The following is a 24,092-nucleotide window of genomic DNA, read 5'->3' on the forward strand; positions in this document are numbered from 1 at the left end:
TACGAAAGTATGATCGACCGAGGCGAACGAAGCTCAAGAAATTTTACTTCAGTTGTGTGGTCTAAAGCACAATCGTTTTTTCTATTTGTCGGTTAATATAACACACTAATATTAATTGTACTATTATCTATTCTGTGCTTATATGAAATCCTTCATATTAAAGTATCGACTATTCGTTGTCTCCTAGCAAACACATTTTCTTTATCGCTTCTTTATAGAATCGCCGATTAATGGCGCAGTTTCATTGGTCGTTAACTCGTTCGATATACAGCATACGGGGAGTCCCCGCAGCCGAGATAACAACTAATGAAAGTTACAAGTCGATACGTGTTCGCACCGCCTGCGGAGATTGCCTGCATGCTTTATACCCACCGTGATATCGACCAATGAAATTTATCGGTCGATATAGCTTGCGGGACGCGAGTCAAATACATTTTCAATACAATTTCGATTCGAAAGGAAAGACATACGGGCCCTATCGACTAATGAAAACAGTTCCCCGAAAGCGGGCCCTGTGGCATGCGTTTCAGAAATCTCCCGCATCCCGCATGCGGGATATCGACCAGTGAAAATGCGCCACAAGTTGTATGGAATTGACATAAACATTCGTCGACGATAATATGAAGTCGATTCGACTTATGTCAATTACATACATTTTGATGGGCGATTTAATAAAGTAGCTATAAAGAAAACGTCTTGGCTAGGGGCTCAGGTCATCTACGCTTTCACGTCCACCTGGTCGTCTGCTGTTTATGCATAATGCAGCTGGTCAGCTTCGTCAGATACTAGAGTGTGTTTCATCGAATAGTTCCTGTGCCGTCATGTTGGCATTACTGTCTGTCAATAACGTAAACATGCCAGACATGCTCTGCGAGTATTCATAAGTTTGACTGTGATTTCGTCAGAAAATCATGCCGAAAACATTAAAGAGTGATGAAAGAATGATGGTGTTAAGAGTGAAAGTGTTTTGTGAACGTGACAAACGTAACGGGGGCCCAATAAATGTGAATAACTCAGGTTGCCGCCATTTCAGCTTAGTGAAATAGGGTTACCAGCATCAGTTTCAGCATCAGCAACCTGAAATACAGTTAAACTTGTGAATACTCGCAGAGCGTGTCTACCGTGTTTATGTTATTAACAGACAGGAATGCCAACATGATGGCAAAGGAACTATTTGATTAAACGCACTTCTAGTGACGAAAACTACATACATGCGTCATGCGAACGAAGTCGAGGGTAAAAGATAGTACTTTCTTATATTATTATTATCAGGGCGAGCGAAGCGAGCCCTAGTATATCTCAAAACCTGTACATTTTGTGGTACACTTTACGGAAAAACTATCACGCCTATTGATTTGTGCTTTAACATAGTAATTTTATTTACATGTAAATGTGTTATCATCAGTCAGTCAAGGTGTAACGATGCGAGCCCTCATAAAGCTCGGCTCTTAGCTAGTAAATGCGAAAGTGACTTTGTTTGTTTGTTACGACTTTACGCATAAAGTACTAAGCGGATCATCAAGAAAATTTCATAAGTACACGTTGTCTGGGGTATGGAGAAGGACATAGGGTACCTTTCATCCCGGGAAAAGAACGGTCCCAGGGGGATAGACGTTAACGCAGGCTAAGCCGCGGGCGAAAGTTAGAATTATATAAAATTAGGGAATTATTAAAGTATTTTGAGATAACATATTATTATCTCCCCTAATTTAAGGTAACACAGTAAAGATATTGAGGCAACACTAATTTGCATTAGTGCCAACATGACGGCAAAGGAACTATTTGATGAAACGCACTATAAATATTACCCAACAGAAAGTGTGCAGTCTGCAGAAAAATTTAATGAAACGTATGAAAAAATTAAATTTATTTATTTACAATTCTCATACTTATTTTAGTCGCGTGATAAAAATGGAATCAACAAATACATCAAACATACATTAAATAACGCTAATTGACATTTTACATGGAATGAGAGAAAAAATAATATCGATAGACGATAAACAAAAGTCGTAAGAAACAAAGAAAAGTAAATTAATGTTAAAAGTTAAGTCATTGGAAAAGTAGAAAAAATGTATTATTTACAATGTCAGAAACACAAAAACATGAAAATGCCAACGTCACAATACAAAACTAAAAGGTACTACGGTACGATACTCGCGTCTGAAAAACACACTTGTAAAAGAAACATACGAAAATATTTATCTGTCTGTAAATATTGTACAAAACGCGCGGTACTACTGCGCGCAGTAGTCTCGGGTTAGCCTCAGATCTGTCCTTCGCTGCTAATTCTGGAAAGCAAAAGATAGTATCGTTATTACAAAAGATAATAATCAGACTACAGTCAACCGCACTAAGGGGACAAAACTAGTCTGACGTGACATGTCTGACGTGGTGTGAAGCGTCCATAGATAATAATCATTCACGCAGCGCAGATATTCAAACTTCCAAGTCTGCATTGTCTTGGCACGCTGTATGTAGTTTTTAGTAACGGAAGTATTAAATAAAGAAAATTACCTCTAATCCTCATCGGATCCGTCACTGAAGTGATAGTTGTTCTTGGCGCGGGGCCGCGTGGGCGCGCGCGGCGCCGGCACATCCGACAGCTCGGGCTCGCTCCCACTAGACACCTGCTTCTTGAGCTTCTTCTTCGGGTTAGCCTTCTTTTTCTCCTGAAACGTTGCCAGTGACAAAATTGAAATGGTACGAAATGTTGCATTCAGTAAACGATTCTTGCCAGTGTAAAAAATGGTAGAGAATGGTATAGTACGAAATTTTGCATTTATAACGAAAAAGCAGTTTAATATAGTATAAAATAACCCTAAACTAAAAGTTGTATTATTGTGTCCAATGGAGAAGCATGTCTTCTTAATGATATTATCTTCTATATTTGAACTGTATCGTCTATAATATTACATAGTCATAACTCATAAGAAAGCGTCTCTAAGGGGATTTGTCAGAGAGACAAAATATTTGAAGCTGCTGAATGCTGATACATGAGTCCTAAAGCTGATAGCAGATGGTTCACTTGATTTTATGAATGAATCATTCAAAAATTATTTAATTTTAAAAACATTCAGTATGTTTCATGTTTTATCTCGTCTGTTGGAACGAAAAATATAGTGGCAGGAAAAGAAACAAGAAAATAACAGTCAACCCAATAAACTTACCTTTTTAGTGTCAAATATGCTGTCTTCTTCATCGCTGTCTAGACTGAGCGCGGTCTTAGCGGGCCTTTTCTTGGGTTTGGTCTCTTTCTTGTCTTCTTTGTCAACATTCATGAGTTTCCTCTTGGGCGCTGCCTTCTTCTTGGTCGGCTCTGGCGCGGGCGGCTCGGAGTCGCTCGATATAACCGTCGTGGGCTGATGATTGTTCGTCTTCTCCTTCTCCTCTTTTTTGGATTCTTCAATTAACGAGTCGAATAGGCAATCTGAAATTCGAATAAAAACCTAATGAGTATATAATTTTTAATCAACGTGCTGGTAATAAGCTGGCAACAACATTTGTTTATAAGTGCTACCAGTTTTTATGCACTAAAATATATTTATATTGAGCACCAAATGTTGACGTCGCAAGCCGCTATGCAATGTTGCGTATCACAATATTTTGCCTGGTAGATATGGAGATTAGAGATCCATCCGCCATGCAACAGTTGGTGCGCAAAAAGTGCACTCAACATGTTCAGCAACATCGCACAACATGACGCGCGGCTCCTTCATGCAGTTGAGCGTCAAATATTGTCGAGTGGGGACGAAACACACTAGGTCCGTACTCCGTAGTGTGGTTTAACGAACAAACACTAGTTCCTCTAAAGACATGTTGCCAACTTCTGCTCGTGCAAATGTTGCAGCGACATGTCGCAGAACAAATATAGCCGAGTTAGTACCAGGCTTTACAACACACAGTAACATAACCCACCTGAGTCCATCTCAGCGGGCTTCTTGCCCTTGTTCTTCCTGACATTGAAGTCGTCCTCGTCGTCACTCGCACTCAGTGCCTGCGGCGCCTCCGCGTCCGAATCCAGCTTGTTGTCCAGCAGCTCCACCTCCGAGCCCGACTCCGACTCCTCGCCGTCCTTGTACTTTTGCACCTGTAATATGCAGAATATAGACGGTATAGCTATAACGTATATACAGTGTGTAACAAAAATAAGTGATAATACTTTAGCGTGTTCCCTGTAGAGATTTTACTGTGAAAGTAGCAGCGCTGAAACACGAATTTTTTTTTTCACTTTTGTATGGGCAAGGGCCCGAGCGTCACGAGTTTCCCCATACAAAAGTGAAAAAAAAATTTTGTCTTTCAGCGCTGCTACTTTCACAGTGAACTCTCTACAAGGAACACGTACACACCCTAAAGTATTATCACTTATTTTTTGTTACACCCTGTAGAGAGGATAACGAAGCAAATTATTTTATACAAATTTTGACATTATTTATTTAAAGTATTGCGCCTCGATCAAAAATAGTTTACCGACTCAAGTTCAAACGGCAACTTTGAACTTGAGTTGGTAAACTATTTTTGACAAAATTGCGTGGTGTCCAATGTCTAATTCTCTTTAGTAGGGTAGTGACTCGCGAGTGAGCGGGGATTACGTTATTGCGCAATACTTAAACCCTTTTTTCTAAAATAACAATCTTTAACATTATAATAGGTAGAAGTTAGAACGTATTCATCCTACATGAGTAAGTAAAAAGGAAAGCTGATTTCCACGTCATTTGATTGCATTCACTATAGTTTCGACAACGAAGTTAGAAATTGAAAAAGTTATTTGATTTCAAGCAACTCAAGGTCCATATCATTTAGCAATGCAAATTATCAAATTCCATACATTTTGGGTATGTAACTTCATTGACAAAATTAGCGAACTATGAGTAAGCGGTCGGGCCCACCTTGGCGGCGGCTCGTCTGGATGATGTTCGCTCTCGTGGCGCGACCTGCACGTCGGGCTCCACGTCCGACCCCGACATCTCGCCCTCAGAGCTGCTGCCGCTGAAGTTCATCTTCTTCTGCAAAACATAAACATCAATTATTATAGGTACTGGTACAGGTGTCACAAAGTGATAATGCTTCAGAGTATGTATGTGTCCGTTAGTGGGACTCTAGAGTCTAGATGATCAATTTTATTGTGCATACAATTTATTTGACAATAAGATCGAAAGGCGGGCGCGTTCTATACTATCCGTAAATTTTATTGCACAATATGTAACATTGCACAATAAAATTGATCACCGGGCCCTAGGTTAGATTGAGAAAGACCAAAGCGAAAAAAGCAGCGCTGAAAGAGTTAAAAGTAAAAATAGTGATTTTTAGTCATGCTGTCATAAAATTTTATAAATGTGAGACCGCATTAGGCAACACTACGCTGCAGCGGAGGGACGCGACACGTTACGACCATATTATATACTCTGAATGAAATTATATGAGGTAAGCCGCGCTATCGGAAGCGGAGCTACGCTACACAAAACTTCAGTACTATGCAACGGGAAGTGAAGACCTAGGCCGGTATAATTAGTCAGTACTTAAGATGCGACCCGGTCTCAAGACGCGGTTCGGCTCTGTGATTGGTCCAAATTTTGACAGCCAACCAATCACAGAGCCTGAACCGTGTCTTGAGACTGAGATGCATCTTGAGTACTGACTTTTTATACCGGCCCTAGTGCAGCTGGCCTTAAGGCCGGCCATAGACGGACCGCATCTTCTAGTATAAACCGATGCAAAATGCAGTTGCCACACGGCGATCTGCAGTTTTCATATTAAATTAATATCTTCAATACCACTCGAGCAGTACTTGAGCGGTCGGTGCAAATTTCAACGCGACTGCTCTAGAGCATTCAGTCTCGACTGCAATTTGCGGTCCGTTTATGGCCAGTCTAATAGTAACTCTATTCTTACCTTCTTAGGTTCTTTCTTGAAGTTGAGTTTGGTCTGTTTAAGTCCGTCGCTCTTCTCTTTTTCCACTTTCTCAGGTTTTTCCTTCTTGACTCGCGCCTTCGGTTTCTTCTCACCGCTGGCCGGACTCACTCCCGTTGGGTCATCCTTACAAGTTAATTAGCAACCGTTCAAAAGATGAACATAATAGAATGTGTCTTCCAAAAAGTACAAAAAACATTTGTTAAAGATTAAAAATATAGATTCACGCAATCCACGATTTAACTTAACATTTTTATAAATAATATGGTTAATGTTGTTAAAGTTTACAACTGTTCTTACAAACACTTAAAATGTACAATTCAGCAGCTTACACTTCATTGGTACCATACCAAAACCACATTTATAAGTGTAACTAGATATCAAATCATTCATCAACACTTCTTGAATCTTACCGGATCATATTCCTTCTTCACTTCCTTCTTGATCTTGGCCTTCTCTGCTGCCTTAATCCTCTTGATGAGATCCTCGGATATCTTGGGCTCAATACGTCTTCCGTGCTCTGATGGAATGATCTCCATGATTGACTTTCTATTCTTCTTATTACCGGCCTGTGTAATTTATAAAATAAAATACTTTTGTTTTAAATTTTGTAAAAATTGGTCCAATAGAGTCACATGCAACAAAAATTTTTCTTTATTATAACAAAAATGCAAATTACACAGGTCAACAAAATCGAAAAAAAATTTGTTGCCTGCAAACTTATAGCAGTTTCTATAAGAGTTTTGTGTGCATGATATATGTTTCTATGAAGTTTTCTTTCTATGAGCTCAGATTTTTAAGATATTTCATTCCAAAGTTTCAAAAATCTCGCATTTTTGCCCATTTCAGAATCACGTTGCAGTTGAAAGTATTTATTTTTATTAGTTTTGTAAAATGTATGCCAGAGGGAGACACTTCTTATTGAGAATGTAACTTGTTTCAATGAATTATGACTAATTTCCCCAATGTTATGACGGTTTTCAAAATGCTTTACCTAGCTCATACTACGTAGAGTAACAATTTTTGTATGAAAAAAGAAAGTTTAGTTTACAACTCACTTTTAATAAAAAAAAATAATATGCAATTTAATTTGAGATCTAAATAATAGATATTGTGTATATTTACTAAACATATTTTATCAAAATTCATGAAAATAAATTATTTCAATAGTTGTAAAGCGATTCTGAAAAAGACTAAAATTCGAGATTCTTGAACTTGAGCTGATAGAAAGAAAATTTCTTAGAAACATGTGATCGGGGCACAAAGTTCTTACAGAAACAGCTTTTAATTTTCAGACACCTTTACTGTTGACCTGTGTTATATAACTAGGCCTAAAATCAATGCGTGTAAACAAATATTGCGTATTTAATTAATAAAGAGGAGAAAATTACCTTCATATTCTTTATCCTGTCCATCTTTGTAAGCATAGGAAATACATAGTTTGACATTTAAAAAACACATTTTATTTTAGAAAGCATTAAGTATTACTTCTTAGTCATTTTTACTAACACTCAGCACTCTTATGAGTAGATCTTAACTCCTGGGGCCCTTTTCTCATGCCTCTTTAATCGCAAGATGTTGAAGAAGCATTTGAACCAAGAACCGGCCCCAAGGACATTATAAGCTATGATACCATCTATGCTGATTGCTGATACAACAACCGTACCAATGAGGGTTTTCGATATATTATCATTTGCCACCAGAGGGACAGTAGGGTCTTTCGTGTCAATATCGTGTCAAATGTCGTGTCAGACAGACATATGACAGCTATATCGTGGCATGTGGAAGCTATTTCGTGACATTTTAAAGCTGTTTGACACGACAAAACCCTATGGCTACATAGCGCCAGAGTAGACGGAACTAAGGAGTACCTCGACACAGTGTTGCCAAAACGACTCATACAAAATTTGCTAAACTGCTGTTAAAATTTTGCCAAAATTATGCCAATTGCGATAAAATTATGCTAAAAAAATATGCTTAAAACTTTTCAAAGTCTAATAAAACGTTATTTAATTGTAAATCTTTAATAATCAACAAAATCTCAATTCATTTTATGTTTTAATCAATTACGTTATCGAACAAAATATCTTGTTCTTGAATGATAGCTGAATATGCTGCTGATGTACTGTATGTAAATGTATATTAATAGAAGATTATTATCCGGAACTGAGTAAGAATAACAGCATATTTTCTTTGTCCTCTCTAGGCCAAATTTGATGTATAAAATAGCATTTAAAAATTTTACCGACAAACGGTTGCGAAGTCTTTACTACATTCATTTGGCTGAAAACGCGTTCAATTTCGGCGTTAGAATGTGGTAGTGATAATAATGAGTAATAAATACTCTTTTCAGAGTAATTATTACTCTATTTTAGAACACACGCTTATGAATTAAATCAGATCATTTGATTCATGGTTAAATTTTTATTAAATAATTATATGCTAAAAAATATGCTATATGCCAAACAACAAATAAATATTCTAAACAACGTAAAAATATGCCAAATTTAGCATAAAATATGCTAAATTGGCAACACTGCCTCGACATAAAAAAAACGGGCGGATATACGCGAGTTGGGCGTGGCTGTGACTTTCAACATGTTTCACAATTCTTGGTACCGCATTAGTACCGGGCGCGCCGGCCGATATGATATACTACGTCAAACGTACGAGATCTCTTCTGAGTCGGCCTACTTCTTAGTTCCGTTTACTCTGATAGCGCCAAACATCCCTCATTTCTTCGACAACCACTAACCTGCGCCTTGGCCGTCTTCTTGTTGGTGGCGCTCTCCTCCTGTCTCTCCTTCTCTTCTATTTCTTCCAGCTTCTCTAGGAACACGTCTAGGTCGTCGCGCCACAGTATCGCCGGCGTCTTCTCCCTGGACAGAGCGATAACACAGTCACAGGGAACAATGGCTAGGATAGGGATGGCGAAACTTTTGCGTATCACAGTGCCCTTTTTCTGAGGAAATCTTTCTGTAGAAGGCAAACTATTTTTTCTGATTCGGCGCGTATTTCAATATTAGCCTAATGAGTCTCACTCATATAGAAACTACAAAGTGTAGATGTGATTGCACATTTGTCACCGCACACGCACCGCATGGCACACGAAATGCGGCGCGTACGGTGCGGACAAAAGTGAGAAGTTTCACATCATTTCATACGACGAATACTAAATATGTGATCACCTTAACAAAACAAACTGATAATACATTAGGGTGTGTATGTTCAACATAATATTATATAGAGTTCACTGTCAAAGTAGTATGTTTCAGGATAAAATACTTACTTGAGGGCATTGAGCTCGGCCAACTTCTGGTCCCTCTGTTTGAGGAGCTCGTCTTTCTTCTCCTTGGTCAACATCCACATAGACATACCCAGCAAATAGTTGAACCGTTTCACTTCTTTCAGTTGCTGGAATGCTTTCTCTGTGGATATTAAATAAAGTCAATAAGCTGAAAAGTAATTATAAAATTATTTTAATAGTTTTACATAATGTTACAGTAACGAAAGTTAGAGCTACAAATAGCTACTACAGTAACATCAACTGAACTTTGTGAGGTTACACCACGGAACAAACTGTCTACCAGCAGTATTTGCGGACCAATATGATCTGCAAACCTTCAAGAAGAGATTGTATTCCTTCTTAAAAGGCCAGCAATGCACTGCAAGTGCTCTTCTAATGTTGCGAGTGTCCATGGGCGACGGTAACTGCTTTTCATCAGGTGACCCGTTTGCTTGTTTGCCCCCTTATTTTGTAAAAAATAAGTTTTCCCTACCTGGATCAACCGGTTTTCCCTTCTGCGGTTCAGGTTCTGGCTCATCTTCTGATTCTGCCGCCTCCTCTTCCTCTAATGCACTGAGACCTTGCATCTTAGACGCCTTTTTCTTCCATTCAGCGATTGGGTCCGGAGCATAGCCTGGATAAAGGAGATAAGTTGATAATTACATAGACATAGAGTTGTGGGTTGAAATATGTACACTGTACAATATGGCTACTCTTACATTACCCAGTTGACGAATGACCGACATGACTGATTTGTCAGACAATTCGGTAATCAGCCTACAAGCATCCGTCAAAAAGTATCTTCAACATAATATTAGACAAACAATGTATCTGTTGTTAACAGCAAAAGGATGAAAATTGAACATATTTAAATTAAACATAACGTTTTAAAACACATATAAATAAATAAAATAAAAGCTGTTTTTTTTCCTGAATCGATTTGAATCAAATACTCTCAGAACGTCCTACGTGGTGACGCGGTTCGAGAAATAACCCGACGAGAAGAACCGGCGTAAAAAATTCTCACGGGGATATATACTAACCCTAATAACCTCTCTACTCTTACTCTACCATATAGTAATATAATAACCCTACTAACCTCTCTTAATCAGTTCCTCCACCATGGCCTTCCGTTTCTTGTTCTCGACCACTAGCCCTTTATCGCACTTCTCGACAATGAAGCGGGCCTGGTTGGTGAGCTTGTCCGCCTCGGCCTGCAGCTGCCCCTCAAGGAACTGCTTACGCTTGTTGTAGTACTGGAGACGGACGTTGTAGAACTCGCGTAGAATCTCCTCGACTTTCTCGTATCTGGAAATACATTGTATTAGTTTTCGCTGAATGGACAACATTATATTATATATAAAAATAAAAATAAATAAAGAAAATAAATTTGCATTTGTTTCGTTCATTCAAGCTCATTAGATGGAGTAACAAGTTCAGCAATTATTAGGTCCTTACATATGAAATTGGCGTTTTGTTGTAGGCCACTTTGATCTCAAATAATTATCTCCTCTTTGGTTAAGACTTCCAAATTCAAATCAAAATGGAAAAATTGAAATATCGCTTTATTACGAATATGAGTTCTACTGTAGCACGAGTGCTGCAGAAACAGTTCTAAGTTTTTATTAATTAACAATGTGTATGGCGCTGGTGTCACAAAAGAAAACACGGTACGGTTTTGGTTCCAACGTTTTCGTTCTGGAAATTTCGACGTTCAGAACAAGCCCCGTGGACGACCCCGTGGAGACCAAAATGAATAATGAAGAATTAAAGTCCATTGTGGAAGCGGATCCATCGCAAACCACTTCAGAGTTAGCAGCAGCAGGCTTTGGTGTAAGTGATAAAACTGCTTCGATCCACATGAAACAAATTGGGAAGATAAAAAATCTTGAAAGGTTAGTACCTCATGAATTGAGTGAAGCAAACCAGAAAACACGCGTCGACTGCTGCGTTACATTGCTCAACAGACACAATAATGAAGGGATTTTAAATCGGATCATTACTTGTGATAAAAAAATGGATCCTTTACGATAATCGGAAGCGTTCGTCGCAATGGCTGTCCCCAAGAATAAGCCAAATCCTGCCCTAAGCGAAAATTGACTCAGAAAAATTTACTTGTGAGTGTTTGGTGGACTAGTGCCAGTGTCGTTCACTACAGCTTTCTAAAATCTGGCCAAACGGTTACGGCGGTCAGCAACTACAAACCATGATGGAAGAACTAACTGCTAACAACCAAGGCTGGTCAATGGCTTTAGGCCACTGCTGCTTCAGGACAACGCTAGACCACACAGTGCACAACAGACGGCCGCAAAACTGGAGGAGCTGCAATTGGAATGTCTGCAACATCCACCATGCTCCCAGACCTTGCTCCAACCGATTACCATTTTTTTCGGAATGTGGAAAGCTTCGTACAAGGAAAAAAATTCAACTCTGATGTGGCAGTCCAAACTGCATTCAAAGAATGTATTGACTCTCGTCCCTTCGTTTTTTTTATAAAGGGAGCAACGAACTACCCTTAAGATGGCAAAAATGCATTGATAACAATGGTACATACTTTGACTAATTAAATATATTATACAAAAAAAAAATCGACTTTATATTCCTTCCATACAAAACGCCAATTTCATATGTAAGGACCTAATATTCAAATATATAATTTTTACAATCTATAATCGGCTTTGAACGAATATATGACAAGAATATTTGGCACACGTATTAATAACACGTGTTGGTATAACATATCCAAATATTATCAAAATTGGAGACATTAACTATTTTTCCTGTCTGCTTGGCGTGGAACGCCCCTATAATCAGTTGATTTTCTAAGTCAGGCTTACTATTAATTTTCAATGCTATTATTTTATATTGTAAAGTTTTACTTACTTCTTCAGGCAGTTGTTATTGTCGAAGGCATTCATGCAGGTCATAGAGATAGTTGTCTGCAACTTGAACACCTTGTGTATGCCCTCCGCTTCGATCTCGGCCAGTTTGCCTGGCAGCAGAGAGACCACGAACCGCACTGTTGTGTCTGTGTTGTACTCCTGGACATAATGGAGTACAGCTTACAAAAAATCCATCTTAGGATAGGATAGAAAACAATTAACATACTTATTACGTAATCTTTTTTTTTAGTATCTGCTAAGTACATGTTAAAATTTATCAAATATTTTGTATCTAGGATTAATATATTTTGTTTGGTAACTTGTAAGTTGTAAAATCATGAAGTTTCGACTTTGTAATCCTAAATAACTAATCCATATTTAGTAGTATGTGCAGCTCTAAATAACAGGTTGTGCAATTTCCAAAAGGATATAGATGGAGCACAGAAAATGTCAGGAATTCATCCAATATTTATCAGAGTGTTTTGCAATACTAGATTGCTTATTTTAAACATTAAAAAAAAAAAAAAAAAAAGATCTTACCCTATACTCCGAAATGAGTGGTTTAACTTTGTCAGTACCAAGCATGGGTTCCAGAACATTCTCCTTGTAGTTCTGAGTCCATGTGCCCACCGGCAGCTCAGTGATCTCCAGTTTGTCTCCGGGCAAGATGGCCGCCTCTCCAGATATCACATACTTGTCTCCATACCCTTCTACGGTGCCTCGGAAGTTCTTGTACCATGGATGCATTGGGACTGGCTCCTCACCATCTAACATGCGTCTGAAAGGGAGTTTAAATATATTTTTAACCAACTTAAAAAAAATGAGGTTTTGAATTCGACGGGTATGTATGTAATATTTCAAGAACTGCCCAATTTTTGTATATTATGTTAATCTATAACAGCTTCTGAACAAATGTGCCAAATTTCAAGTGTATGTATGTATGTTTTTATGTTTGTGCACGCATATCTCCGGAACTACAAGTCCGATTTAAGTGATTCTTTTTTTATTGTACCAGATATTGTTCAACTTAGGGAATACTGCAACTTTCATCAAAATCGGTTCAGTAGTTTTTGAGATAGGGAATTTTAATGCTTAATTACGTACAATTTGAAGTCGGTTTTATCCTTTTAAAATACTATTATATAGGTTAAAATATATGTATAGACTTGTACTGAGGATAGATTTCAAATTTATTATTAACTCCTAATTACAGTAATAATGGTTGACTTTTATCTGTATGCTGAGCCAACCAGGTTGGTAGATAAGTGTATTATTTTTGCTACACAAAATTTTCCAAAGACCCTTTACTATGTAAAAACTCAATTTAAAATTTTCTTAAATTCTTTACTATGTAAAAACTCAATTTAAAATTTTCTTAAATCAGGCCAGTATTTTACAAAGTCAAAAGTTTATTCTGAAATAACAGCATGATAGGATTTGTATTATACTTTCTACTCTTTGAAAGTCTTGAACGAGACAAATCTACCACGTACCTTATATTAGCTACTATATCTCTGGGGTTGTAGTTGGGTATCTTGGTGGACCAGCCTGTACCGATACCCTCTGCACCGTTGACGAGCACCATCGGCAGTATGGGTACATAGTGTACTGGCTCTATTCTCTGGTTGTCTTCATATTCGTGCTAGAAAACACAGTATATATTTTAGAAACAAAAAATGTTAATGTTACAAATTAGTCTCCATTTTTCAATCTAACAATTTAATTTCTTGAAAATGTGCAAAACAAATAAACCGTTTTTACACTATCCGCAGACACGACCGACCTAAACAGCTGCTCTTTAATTTTACTTGAAATAACTACCATATACTCACCACCAATAGAGGATCATCATGCGGATGGAACAGCATGCGTGTGAGCGGGGACATCAGCGTGAATATGTAACGGGGGCTCGCACTGTCCTTGCCGCCGCAGAGTCGAGTACCGAACTGACCGCGCGGCTCCAGCAGGTTAATGTTGTTCGAGCCCACGTAGTTCTGAGCGAGATTCACGATTGTCATCGCGAGGGACTGCTCACCTGGAATAAAAGGCGATATTAATATACAGTAGTTATTTTTTAATAAACGATATGTTTAATCATTTGCCACCTAGCCTAATGCTCACTTCTCACGGCGCACAAACCGGCTCGGCGCGGTGCGGCTCGTGATATTACACGAGCTACACCGCGCCGAGCCGATTTGTACGGGCGAGCACGAGCCAACAGGCGAGTCCGCGCTACCCGTTCTCGCGTAATATCACGAGCCGCTCGAGCCGCGCCGACCCGCACCTTTGAAGTTACCGACTTCAATCGGATCAGACGCGACTTCTCGAGCCACTACATTTACGAGCGTTTCTCAAAAAATTTGTACCATTTTTTAGAAAATATGATAAAATAAAAATGTTCAAATATTACCGATTTTTTTATTTTAAGATATGGGTAAATGTCTACAAAATTTGGAATAGGGGTTGTTTTCAGATATAAAATGTTAATAAATAGCAAAATCTATTAAAACAAACCCGAGGTGTAGAAAATTTCCTATTTTGTTACCTTTACTAGATTACGTAAATTCAATGTAAAATTGTGTTATTAGAAATTTTATTTGATTTAATGGGATAGTAAAACTAAATTTAATTTGTTTTTAAAATATCTGTCTATTTTTAACAGTAAAATCTTAAAATATAGGCAGTAATGTTTCCTTTACGTTACTATTCGGCCACAACTCTTTCTCATCTTTACAATATTGAGTCTATTTTATCTTGTATATTTATTTTATACATATATAATGCAAAAACGAAGTATTTATTTTTGTCTTCATCACAAAAACATAATAATATCCTAATAAAATATTTAAAAAACCAAAGAAATATGCGCCCGCTTTTATGGGACAGTAACCAAAATATAATTCTGGTAACAAAATAGGATTTCTTAAACCTAGTCTACACAGTAGTACAAATAAAAAAGTCTGTTATATTCAAGAGTATCATTTCTCTGTTTCTTTATGATCCTTTGGTTAATAAATCAGTATCTGAAACAAAATATTGTTTGTCTAATCTTATTACATAATAATCAAAAATATCAATGTTGCTTAAAATTACTTGCCAAAACAAGATGAGCAAATAATAGAATCTTTAAAAGCTTGGCTGCGACTCATGTAATTTTCATAATTATTATAATAAAAATCACATAGTCAACACTCTGCCTTACAATTTCCTATTTTGTTACCTTCTTTTTCTTAGATACGTTACCACTCAAAAGTAACAAAAAAGGAAGTAACAAATAAAGGTAAATAAACTTTTCAACTTGTATACGCGTACAACTAAAACTAATACTAAGTTTATGATTTGACTTACGAAATCAAAATTGGGAGCTTTAATGGATCTTAGGGAGAAATAATAATAATATTAGAGCTTACCTGCGTTTCTTGGGTAACAAGGACTGGAAATTTTCTGGACCACTATGCTAATAGACAACCTTCTGTTCGCGCACGTGGAACGTAAAAGAAATATCAAAACGATAATAAGATGGATATCGAGCTTAACAATTTTGCCACTATACTAAAACATATTTATACCAAAATAGACTCCAAAATTTTAAAAAATATGGTCACAAAAAAGGAATTTCAAAGAGGAACTTTTTCCGCGATACAATTAAAACATTATTTATTAAATCAATTTGTTCTAATAAGACCAAATATTCTTTTTAAATGATTTATGGTCTTGAAGCCCTAAATAAATACATAAGTTGTTTCAAAAATTTCCGCTAGGCCTTACAAATACAATCAATTGTTTGGGAAGGTATGAAATTGGGACACTTCACTTTTCATACAACTAGATTAGACCGGTTTTCAAAATATTTTTATAGTTAATAATTTATTAATATAATTCTAATTTGTAAATGTTTTTTACTGAATTTATTTAACTTACTACATATAAAATTTAATAGAAATGGGTAATGGTCTATTTTATTTATAGAAAAACATCTTTTAAAATGTGGGACAAAGATTTAGATAGAAAGTACACTTTTTTTTGAGAAATGCTCTTACACGACTCGTGGCTGCTGGCGCGGCGAGGCTCGTTATATTACGCGCCGTGAGAAGACAACATTAAATAAAGACTGTCATGAGCATTTTATTACATTGACTTACCATGATGGTAAGCAGAATGTTCAGCAACTGAACCAGCCAGTTGCGCGACCTTCACTTCTCTCTTGTCATTACGTTTGATACATGTGAATATCACTTTACGTTGACCAGGCTTCAGACCGTCAATCATGGATGGGATGGATCTGTAAATTTTTTTAATTAATAATTTTGTGCACAAGACACATTGCCTAACTTTTGCTTATTTGTTGAGAATTAAAAAAAGAAACATGAACACAAGGTATATTCTAAAGTTTTAAATAACTATTGCCAAGTAAGTGCTAGTGCCAACAATTTGTAATCTACTCACCTAACATTATCACCATTTGAAAAGAGAACCAGCTCCAAGTTAACAAAGTCCGAATATGTCACAGTTTTTGTGTCTTTAGTGTACAAGTATCTCTCCTGTAGACCAATCTCCTTCCTCCGTTTAACTTCGTCCATGTGGCTCGTCAACCATTCCTTACGTTGATCGGCGCCTTTCTTGGAGAAAGCCAACTCAATGTGGTGGTCATCGGTAGCTCCTACGTACTTGAACTTAATTCGGTGCCTATCCATGTTTTGGAAATATTCTTTAGCCTCCTTAGATGTGGAGGTACCCAAACCTTTGTAGTACTTTATATTGTATGTGTGATGATTCTCAGTTTCCTTCTTCCATTCCTCGAATTCTGGTAATGAATAGAATGATATCTCTTTGTCCTTCTTCGTTGCTTTGACGATGGGCGTTATAAATTCTTCTAGAAAAGGTAGCTTTAGTAGCTCGGGCCAGTTGTGATGTATGAAGTTTATGATCAAACCCTTGATATGGGATCCGTCCTGATCCTGATCAGCCATAATCATCACTTTACCATACCTTAATGATTTTAAATCGTCCAATGTGTTATACTTCTTCTTATATTGTAAGCCGATAATCTTAATTAAATTACTTATTTCTACATTCTCTAATACTTGTTTGTGCGATGCATCCCTTACGTTTAACGGTTTACCCTTCAAGGGGAAGACGCCATAGTGGTCCCTGCCCACTACGCTGAGGCCAGACACAGCGAGAGTTTTAGCTGAGTCTCCCTCAGTTAAAATCAATGTACAGAGATGTGCATTTTTAGTTCCTGCATCATTAGCATCCTCTAACTTAGGTATGCCCTTCAGTTTGCTCTGTTTCTTGCCTGAAGACTTAACTAATTCAGTTTGTGCTTTAAACTTAGCCCATGTCAACACTCTTTCAACCAGACCACATTTTGTCACAGAGGTAATAAATTTCTCAGAGAAAGTACATTTTGAACCAAAGCTCTTGGCTTGAAGAGTCATATGCTCCTTGGTTTGTGAATCAAAAGTTGGGTTTACGATTAGACAATTTATAAATATCCACATGTGATTTTTGACCTGGTTGGGTCTGATATTCACACCACCCTTGTTTTTCTTCTTTAATACTTCTAGAACATTCTTAACAATACTATCGGATACATTATCTACGTGTTTACCACCTTTCGTGGTAGCTATAGAGTTAACGAAAGATACTTGCTGGAAATCTCCATCGGAAAGTGTGAAGGCAACCTCCCATCTATCATTAACTTTCTCATAAATAACCTTCAATGGATGACCATTCTCATCTTCCTTGCCCTTAATATATAAGTCAACATAATCCTTAAACTTATTAATTTTAAGTCTCTCTCCGTTGAGATAAACTTTGACACCCTGAGTGGAGGCCGCTATGTCGTATGCTCGTCTGGACATTAGAGCAACTATGTCATCTTCTAACTTGTCCATTTTAAATTTAGCCAAATCTGGACTAAAAGTCACTTTTGTAAAATCATCATCTTTGCCCGACTCCTTAACCTTCGGTTCGGATGCCTTTGTCATGTTAGATCCCCAGGTCTGTTTGAAATGTTTCTTGTACTGTTTGGATGCTGTCTCCACAGTGAATTTAGTTGAGAATATATTACACAGCTTGGCACCATAGCCGTTCCTGCCCCCTGTGACCTTTTCTTCCTCGTCATTGTAATTAGAAGATGTCAGCAAGTGTCCAAAGATCATAGTCGGAACATACATCTTTTCTTCTTTGTGCATTACCACTGGGATACCGCAGCCGTTGTTGTAAATAGATATGGAGTTCAACTCCTGGTTAATGTCAATTCTTATAACATCCATCTTGGGATCTCTCTGTTTATTGTCAGCTGCATTTACTAATATTTCATCAAATATTTTGTACAAACCTGAAATTAAACAGAAGAAATAGTGATCAATATATTTTCTTGATAAATTGCATAATTAGTGTTACTTTAAAACAGTTTTTCCTAACCTTTTATACTACGGACCCCTAGTAAATCAGGCACAGATTTTCCTTTTAATAAAATAAACAGCAAAAAATCGGATTACGTATGGTAAAGAGATGACTTATATATTATTATATATTATGATATTGTCTATGATCTTAATATTATTTTTAATTCATAAATACAGTGTAAACTCTATATTATAATGCCACTGAAGGGACTGTGCATTTTATGGTGTTATAGAGAGTTGTCGTTAAATGGAGAAAAGTAAAATCAAAGCATTTTCGTCACACTCACACACATACACACACAGTGACCTTTTACTGTCTTTTGTATGGGAACCCCCTAAATTTTTATTTTATTTAAATATTATTATTAATTGTTAAAGTACACATATATTTAAGACCAATGTGAAATTTTTAAATGCCTACCCCTGTTGCCATTATTGATATTAAGAAAAGAAGGCCACAAATATCATGTTTGTTGTATAGGACATGTACAACAAACAGACGTACAGACGGACAGATGGACAGACAACGAAGTCTTAGTAATAGGGTCCCGTTTTTACCCTTTGGGTACGGAACCCTAAAAACGTACACAGCTGTGCAGTTTTTACCAATATTCGTAACTTAAAAGGTACTTCTTATTACTCAATCGTTATGATTTTGTCACTATTGAGAGTGGGTGTGATGCTATGTAGAGTGTATCATCGTATGGTAGACAAGCTAAACCAACCAAAGACAAATGATTTCGGCACTTTAGAGAGTTTGTCGTTAAATCGAGTTACATTACATGGAATTTACACTGTATTTAGAATAAAATACATGTGTGCTTACTAGGTCCTACCTGGTACATAAGTCAATTGGCGCTGTTGCATGCACTCTTTAGTTTTGTCAAAAACCCACATATTCTCTGTGGCCCGCTCAACAGAACCTATGTATGTGTCAGGTCTCAGTAGAATATGTTCCAGTTGAGACTTTTTCTGGTATATTTTCTCGATGGCGCCTTTGTTGCCCTTGGCCGGAGCGGGCGCAGCGTCAGCATTGCCATTTTGAACAGAATTGTTCATTTTATTAAACATAGACTGAAAAAGTTGTAATCTTTATGGTTAAAACAATGAGAAATCTAAAAAATATTTTAACTAAAAAAATATATTAACTATCTAAAAAAACATATTGTAAGTATAACAGTTCGAAGTAATTTTAAAAGAAAATGTTTTATACAATAGCCTAGCTAATCATTCATTTTTCGGTTTTAGTATGAAAGAATAAAATAATTATAAGACAGATTTTTTTTTAACCAAAAAGGAACATATAAAATAAAACAAAATGTATGGGTAGTATTTAATCGAGTGACTGTAAATTACAGTTTTAGGTGTCAAAATTACTAAATTGGGTTACAGAATTACTATTTGAGCGACTGAGAGTGAGTGACGAGAAATTAACAGAACAGCTACTTATAAATTATTTATTTGAGTTACTTAAAATACAAAATGAGCAGCTTTATAATTTTCGAGCGACCTAATGTCTGTTTGAGTGTCAACATTACATCCTGCATTTTTTTCAATATTTGGCAAATGTAATATTTATACTGAGCGGCATTTTATCTTAAATGAAGTGTTTCGAATACCAAGAACCACTTTGAAAAATACACTAATGAGCAGAGTATAATGAGCACACATTAAAACAAAAAAAATGAATATGAAATAATTATTTGATAAAACACTTTTATTCAGGGACTACAAGGACAGGGATAGATTTTTTTTTTTTTATTACTATCAAGCAAATTGTTTGTGAGTAGCTTCATTTGGATAAGAGGAACGACAATTTTATATGTGAAAAAAGTGGTAGCTAACAGAGATAGAAAGGATTTCATACTTTGATTTGATGATCCCAAAACATGTATTGTTCTATTTGTAGGAACTTAAGTTATTATATAACGGTAAAAGTTTAGAATCATACCCAACGATTTAGAGATGCAGGGGAGGAGGGGGGGAGGGGAAGGGGGGTTAAACCCCGTTTATATATAAAATCATTAATAAATTACAGAAATTATAATCCTTAACGGAACATCAAAGAAATGTGTAAAATTTTAATGGCCACCTATACAAAAAAAAACTGGCTTCAATTATGATTCAACCATCTAACCTAACTCAAAAAAGTCGTATTGGTCCGCAGCCCAACTCATCTGACTGCAACGATTCGTCGCCCCGCCCCCATTCGAATTCGCACGCATTTAACAATATGTAGTTTTCATTAAAACACGTATTAAAATATATAAAGTCTCAAATATCAGTAACCAATTATCATTAATAAAGCAGCTCACAAAAGTTTGCTCAAAATTAACTTTTTAGTAACTCGTAATAAATAACCTCACTTAGGAAAATTGAATCTATATTTAATATTGAAGTTGCCCGCTATGTATTTCCAGTCGCTCACTTAGTAATACAGTCGCTCGGATAGAATTTTAATATCTGAAATAGATTAATCGCAATCCACATTTTGCAAGCTCGTTCTGGATTTTATTATAAATCAATATTAGACTGGGTTGCACCAACTAGCTTTAACTTTAACCTTAACTATAACCGGAAAAATTGACAGATGTTGTATGAGAATATGGGGTGTTTGGACGCCATATTTAACTTTAACTTTACCCACGCCTCTGGTGCAACCCAGTCTTAGTCGTTAGTTTACTTTGTTTTTCGCTTAGTTAAATTATAATAATACCGCTTATGTTATTAAAACAGTATGTTCATCATCAGTCGCAAAGTAATTTTTTATTCGCTCGTTTTATTATTTCCCAAAATATATGTAGGTAAACAAATAAAAAAGAAGTTGCCCGCTATGTATTTCCAGTCGCTCACTTAGTAATACAGTCGCTCGGATAGAATTTTAATATCTGAAATAGATTAATCGCAATCCACATTTTGCAAGCTCGTTCTGGATTTTATTATAAATCAATATTAGACTGGGTTGCACCAACTAACTTTGACTTTAACCTTAACTATAACCGGAAAAATTTACAGATGTTGTATGAGAATATGGGGTGTTTGGACGCCATATTTAACTTTAACTTTACCCACGCCTCTGGTGCAACCCAGTCTTAGTCGTTAGTTTAGTTTGTTTTTCGCTTAGTCAAATTATAATAATACCGCTCATGTTATTAAAACAGTATGTTCATCATCAGTCGCAAAGTAATTTTTTATTCGCTCGTTTTATTATTTCCCAAAATGTATGTAGGTAAACAAATAAAAAATGGTAGTTAATTTTGAACTGTAATTGAAAATATATGAAATATAAAAATGCAGTCATTTATCTTTTGAAAGTGATTTTTAACGAGAAATACTTACAAAATATGATTGCAAGCATTACATTTGGTATTTTTAAATGCAGCAGAACGCTGGACGTTAAAAACATTGCGCATTCAGTAATCAGTATCCAAGCATTATCAATTGCAATTTTAGATAGTGCAGTATATCCTTGTACACAGTACATGGATAGATTTTTTTTTTTTTTATTACTATCAAGCAAATTTTTTGTGAGTAGCTTCATTTGGATAAGAGGAACGACAATTTTATATGTGAAAAAAGTGGTAGCTAACAGAGATAGAAAGGATTTCATACTTTGATTTGATGATCCCAAAATATGTATTGTTCTATTTGTAGGAACATAAATTATTATATAACGGTAAAAATTTAGAATCATACCCAACAATTTAGAGATGCAGGGGAGGAGGGGGGGAGGGGAAGGGGGGGTAAACCCCGTTTATATATAAAATCATTAATAAATTACACAAATTATAATCCTTAACGGAATGTCAAAGAAATGGGTAAAATTTTAATGGCCACCTATACCAAAAAAAAAACTGGCTTCAATTATGATTCAACCATCTAACCTAACCCAAAAAAGTCGTATTGGTCCGCAGCCCAACTCATCTGACTGCAACGATTCGTCGCCCCACCCCCATTTGAATTCGCACGCATTTAACAATATGTAGTTTTCATTAAAACACGTATCAAAATATAAAATATATGAAACCTCAAATATCAGTAACCAATTATCATTAATAAAGCAGCTCACAAAAGTTTGCTCAAAATGAACTTTTTAGTAGCTCGTAATAAATAACCTCACTTAGGAAAATTGAATCTATTTTTAATATTGAAGTTGCCCGCTATGTATTTCCAGTCGCTCACTTAGTAATACAGTCGCTCGGATAGAATTTTAATATCTGAAATAGATTAATCGCAATCCACATTTTGCAAGCTCGTTCTGGATTTTATTATAAATCAATATTAGACTGGATTGCACCAACTAACTTTGACTTTAACCTTAACTATAACCGGAAAAATTGACAGATGTATGAGAATATGGGGTGTTTGGACGCCATATTTAACTTTAACTTTACCCAAGCCTCTGGTGCAACCCAGTCTTAGTTGTTAGTTTAGTTTGTTTTTCGCTTAGTCAAATTATAATAATACCGCTCATGTTATTAAAACAGTATGTTCATCATCAGTCGCAAAGTAATTTTTTATTCGCTCGTTTTATTATTTCCCAAAATGTATGTAGGTAAACAAATAAAAAATGGTCGTTAATTTTGAACTGTAATTGAAAATATATGAAATATAAAAATACAGTCATTTATCTTTTGAAAGTGATTTTTAACGAGAAATACTTACAAAATATGATTGCAAGCATTACATTTGGTATTTTTAAAATTTAAATGCAGCAGACGCTGGACGTTAAAAACATTGCGCATTCAGTAATCAGTATCCAAGCATTATCAATAGCAATTTTAGATAGTGCAGTATATCATTGTACACAGTACACGTGTTAATTATTGGGTACATAAATAAATAAAATGTAACCGAACAATAAAAATGCCGCCAAGAGTCTCACCTTTATATCAGCCATCTTGTTTGTTGTACATATAAAACGAGAGCGATCAACGCTTTGCACAATACGTCTTTGAAACAAGACAATAGTTGATGATAAAATAGCTTTATTAGCTTTTACACACCATTTTAAAGCGATTTGCAACAAAATATAATTACAGAACCGCCGAACGCCATGAAATAACGGAATTGACTTGATTTTTTGTGTTTTACAGTGTTGCCAACACGACTCATACAAAATTTGCTAAACTGCTGTTAAAATTTTGCCAAAATTATGCCAATTGCGATAAAATTATGCTAAAAAAATATGCTTAAACTTTTCAAAGTCTCATAAAACGTTATTGTAAAATTAAAAAAATTTCAATTCATTTTATGTTTTAATCAATTACGTTATCGAACAAAATATCTTGTTCTTGAACGATAGCTGAATATGCTGCTGATGCACTGTATGTAAATGTATAATAATAGAAGATTATTATCCAGAACTGAGTAAGAATAACAGCATATTTTTTTTGTCCTCTCTTGGCCAAATTTGATGTATAAAATAGCATTTAAAATTTTTACCGACAAACGGTTGCGAAGTCTTTACTACATTCATTTGGCTGAAAACGCGTTCAATTTCGGCGTTAGAATGTGGTAGTGATAATAATGAGTAATAAATACTCTTTTCAGAGTAATTATTACTCTATTTTAGAACACACGCTTATGAATTAAATC

The 24,092-nt window shown here is 36.0% G+C and overlaps 2 protein-coding genes across 2 annotated transcripts in view; one reads left to right on the forward strand and one right to left on the reverse strand.

The window, feature by feature from the left end:
* Window positions 1–3,900, forward strand: part of LOC121738288 — a 110,033-nt gene extending 106,133 nt beyond the window's left edge. The window contains exon 7 of the mRNA XM_042130251.1: window positions 3,890–3,900. The gene's annotated coding sequence lies outside the window, so the exon portion shown is untranslated. The remainder of the gene's footprint in view (window positions 1–3,889) is intronic.
* On the reverse strand, window positions 1,899–23,575 carry LOC121738285 (DNA topoisomerase 2). The gene is made up of 19 exons (XM_042130248.1): window positions 23,380–23,575; window positions 19,331–19,568; window positions 16,525–18,424; window positions 16,221–16,360; window positions 13,911–14,113; window positions 13,572–13,720; window positions 12,619–12,856; window positions 12,080–12,237; window positions 10,296–10,504; window positions 9,690–9,830; window positions 9,200–9,338; window positions 8,666–8,789; window positions 6,324–6,479; window positions 5,893–6,036; window positions 4,890–5,006; window positions 3,919–4,090; window positions 3,171–3,430; window positions 2,518–2,672; window positions 1,899–2,291 (listed from the first exon to the last, which is right to left on the reverse strand). The coding sequence occupies exons 1-18, from the start codon at window positions 23,392–23,394 to the stop codon at window positions 2,520–2,522; spliced, it is 4,656 nt and encodes a 1,551-aa protein (XP_041986182.1). The 5' UTR covers window positions 23,395–23,575; the 3' UTR covers window positions 1,899–2,291; window positions 2,518–2,519.
* Between the last annotated feature and the right edge of the window lie 517 nt (window positions 23,576–24,092).

Source organism: Aricia agestis, chromosome Z (genome assembly GCF_905147365.1).
Source record: "Aricia agestis chromosome Z, ilAriAges1.1, whole genome shotgun sequence".
In the NCBI taxonomy this organism is placed as follows: Eukaryota; Metazoa; Arthropoda; class Insecta; order Lepidoptera; family Lycaenidae; genus Aricia; species Aricia agestis.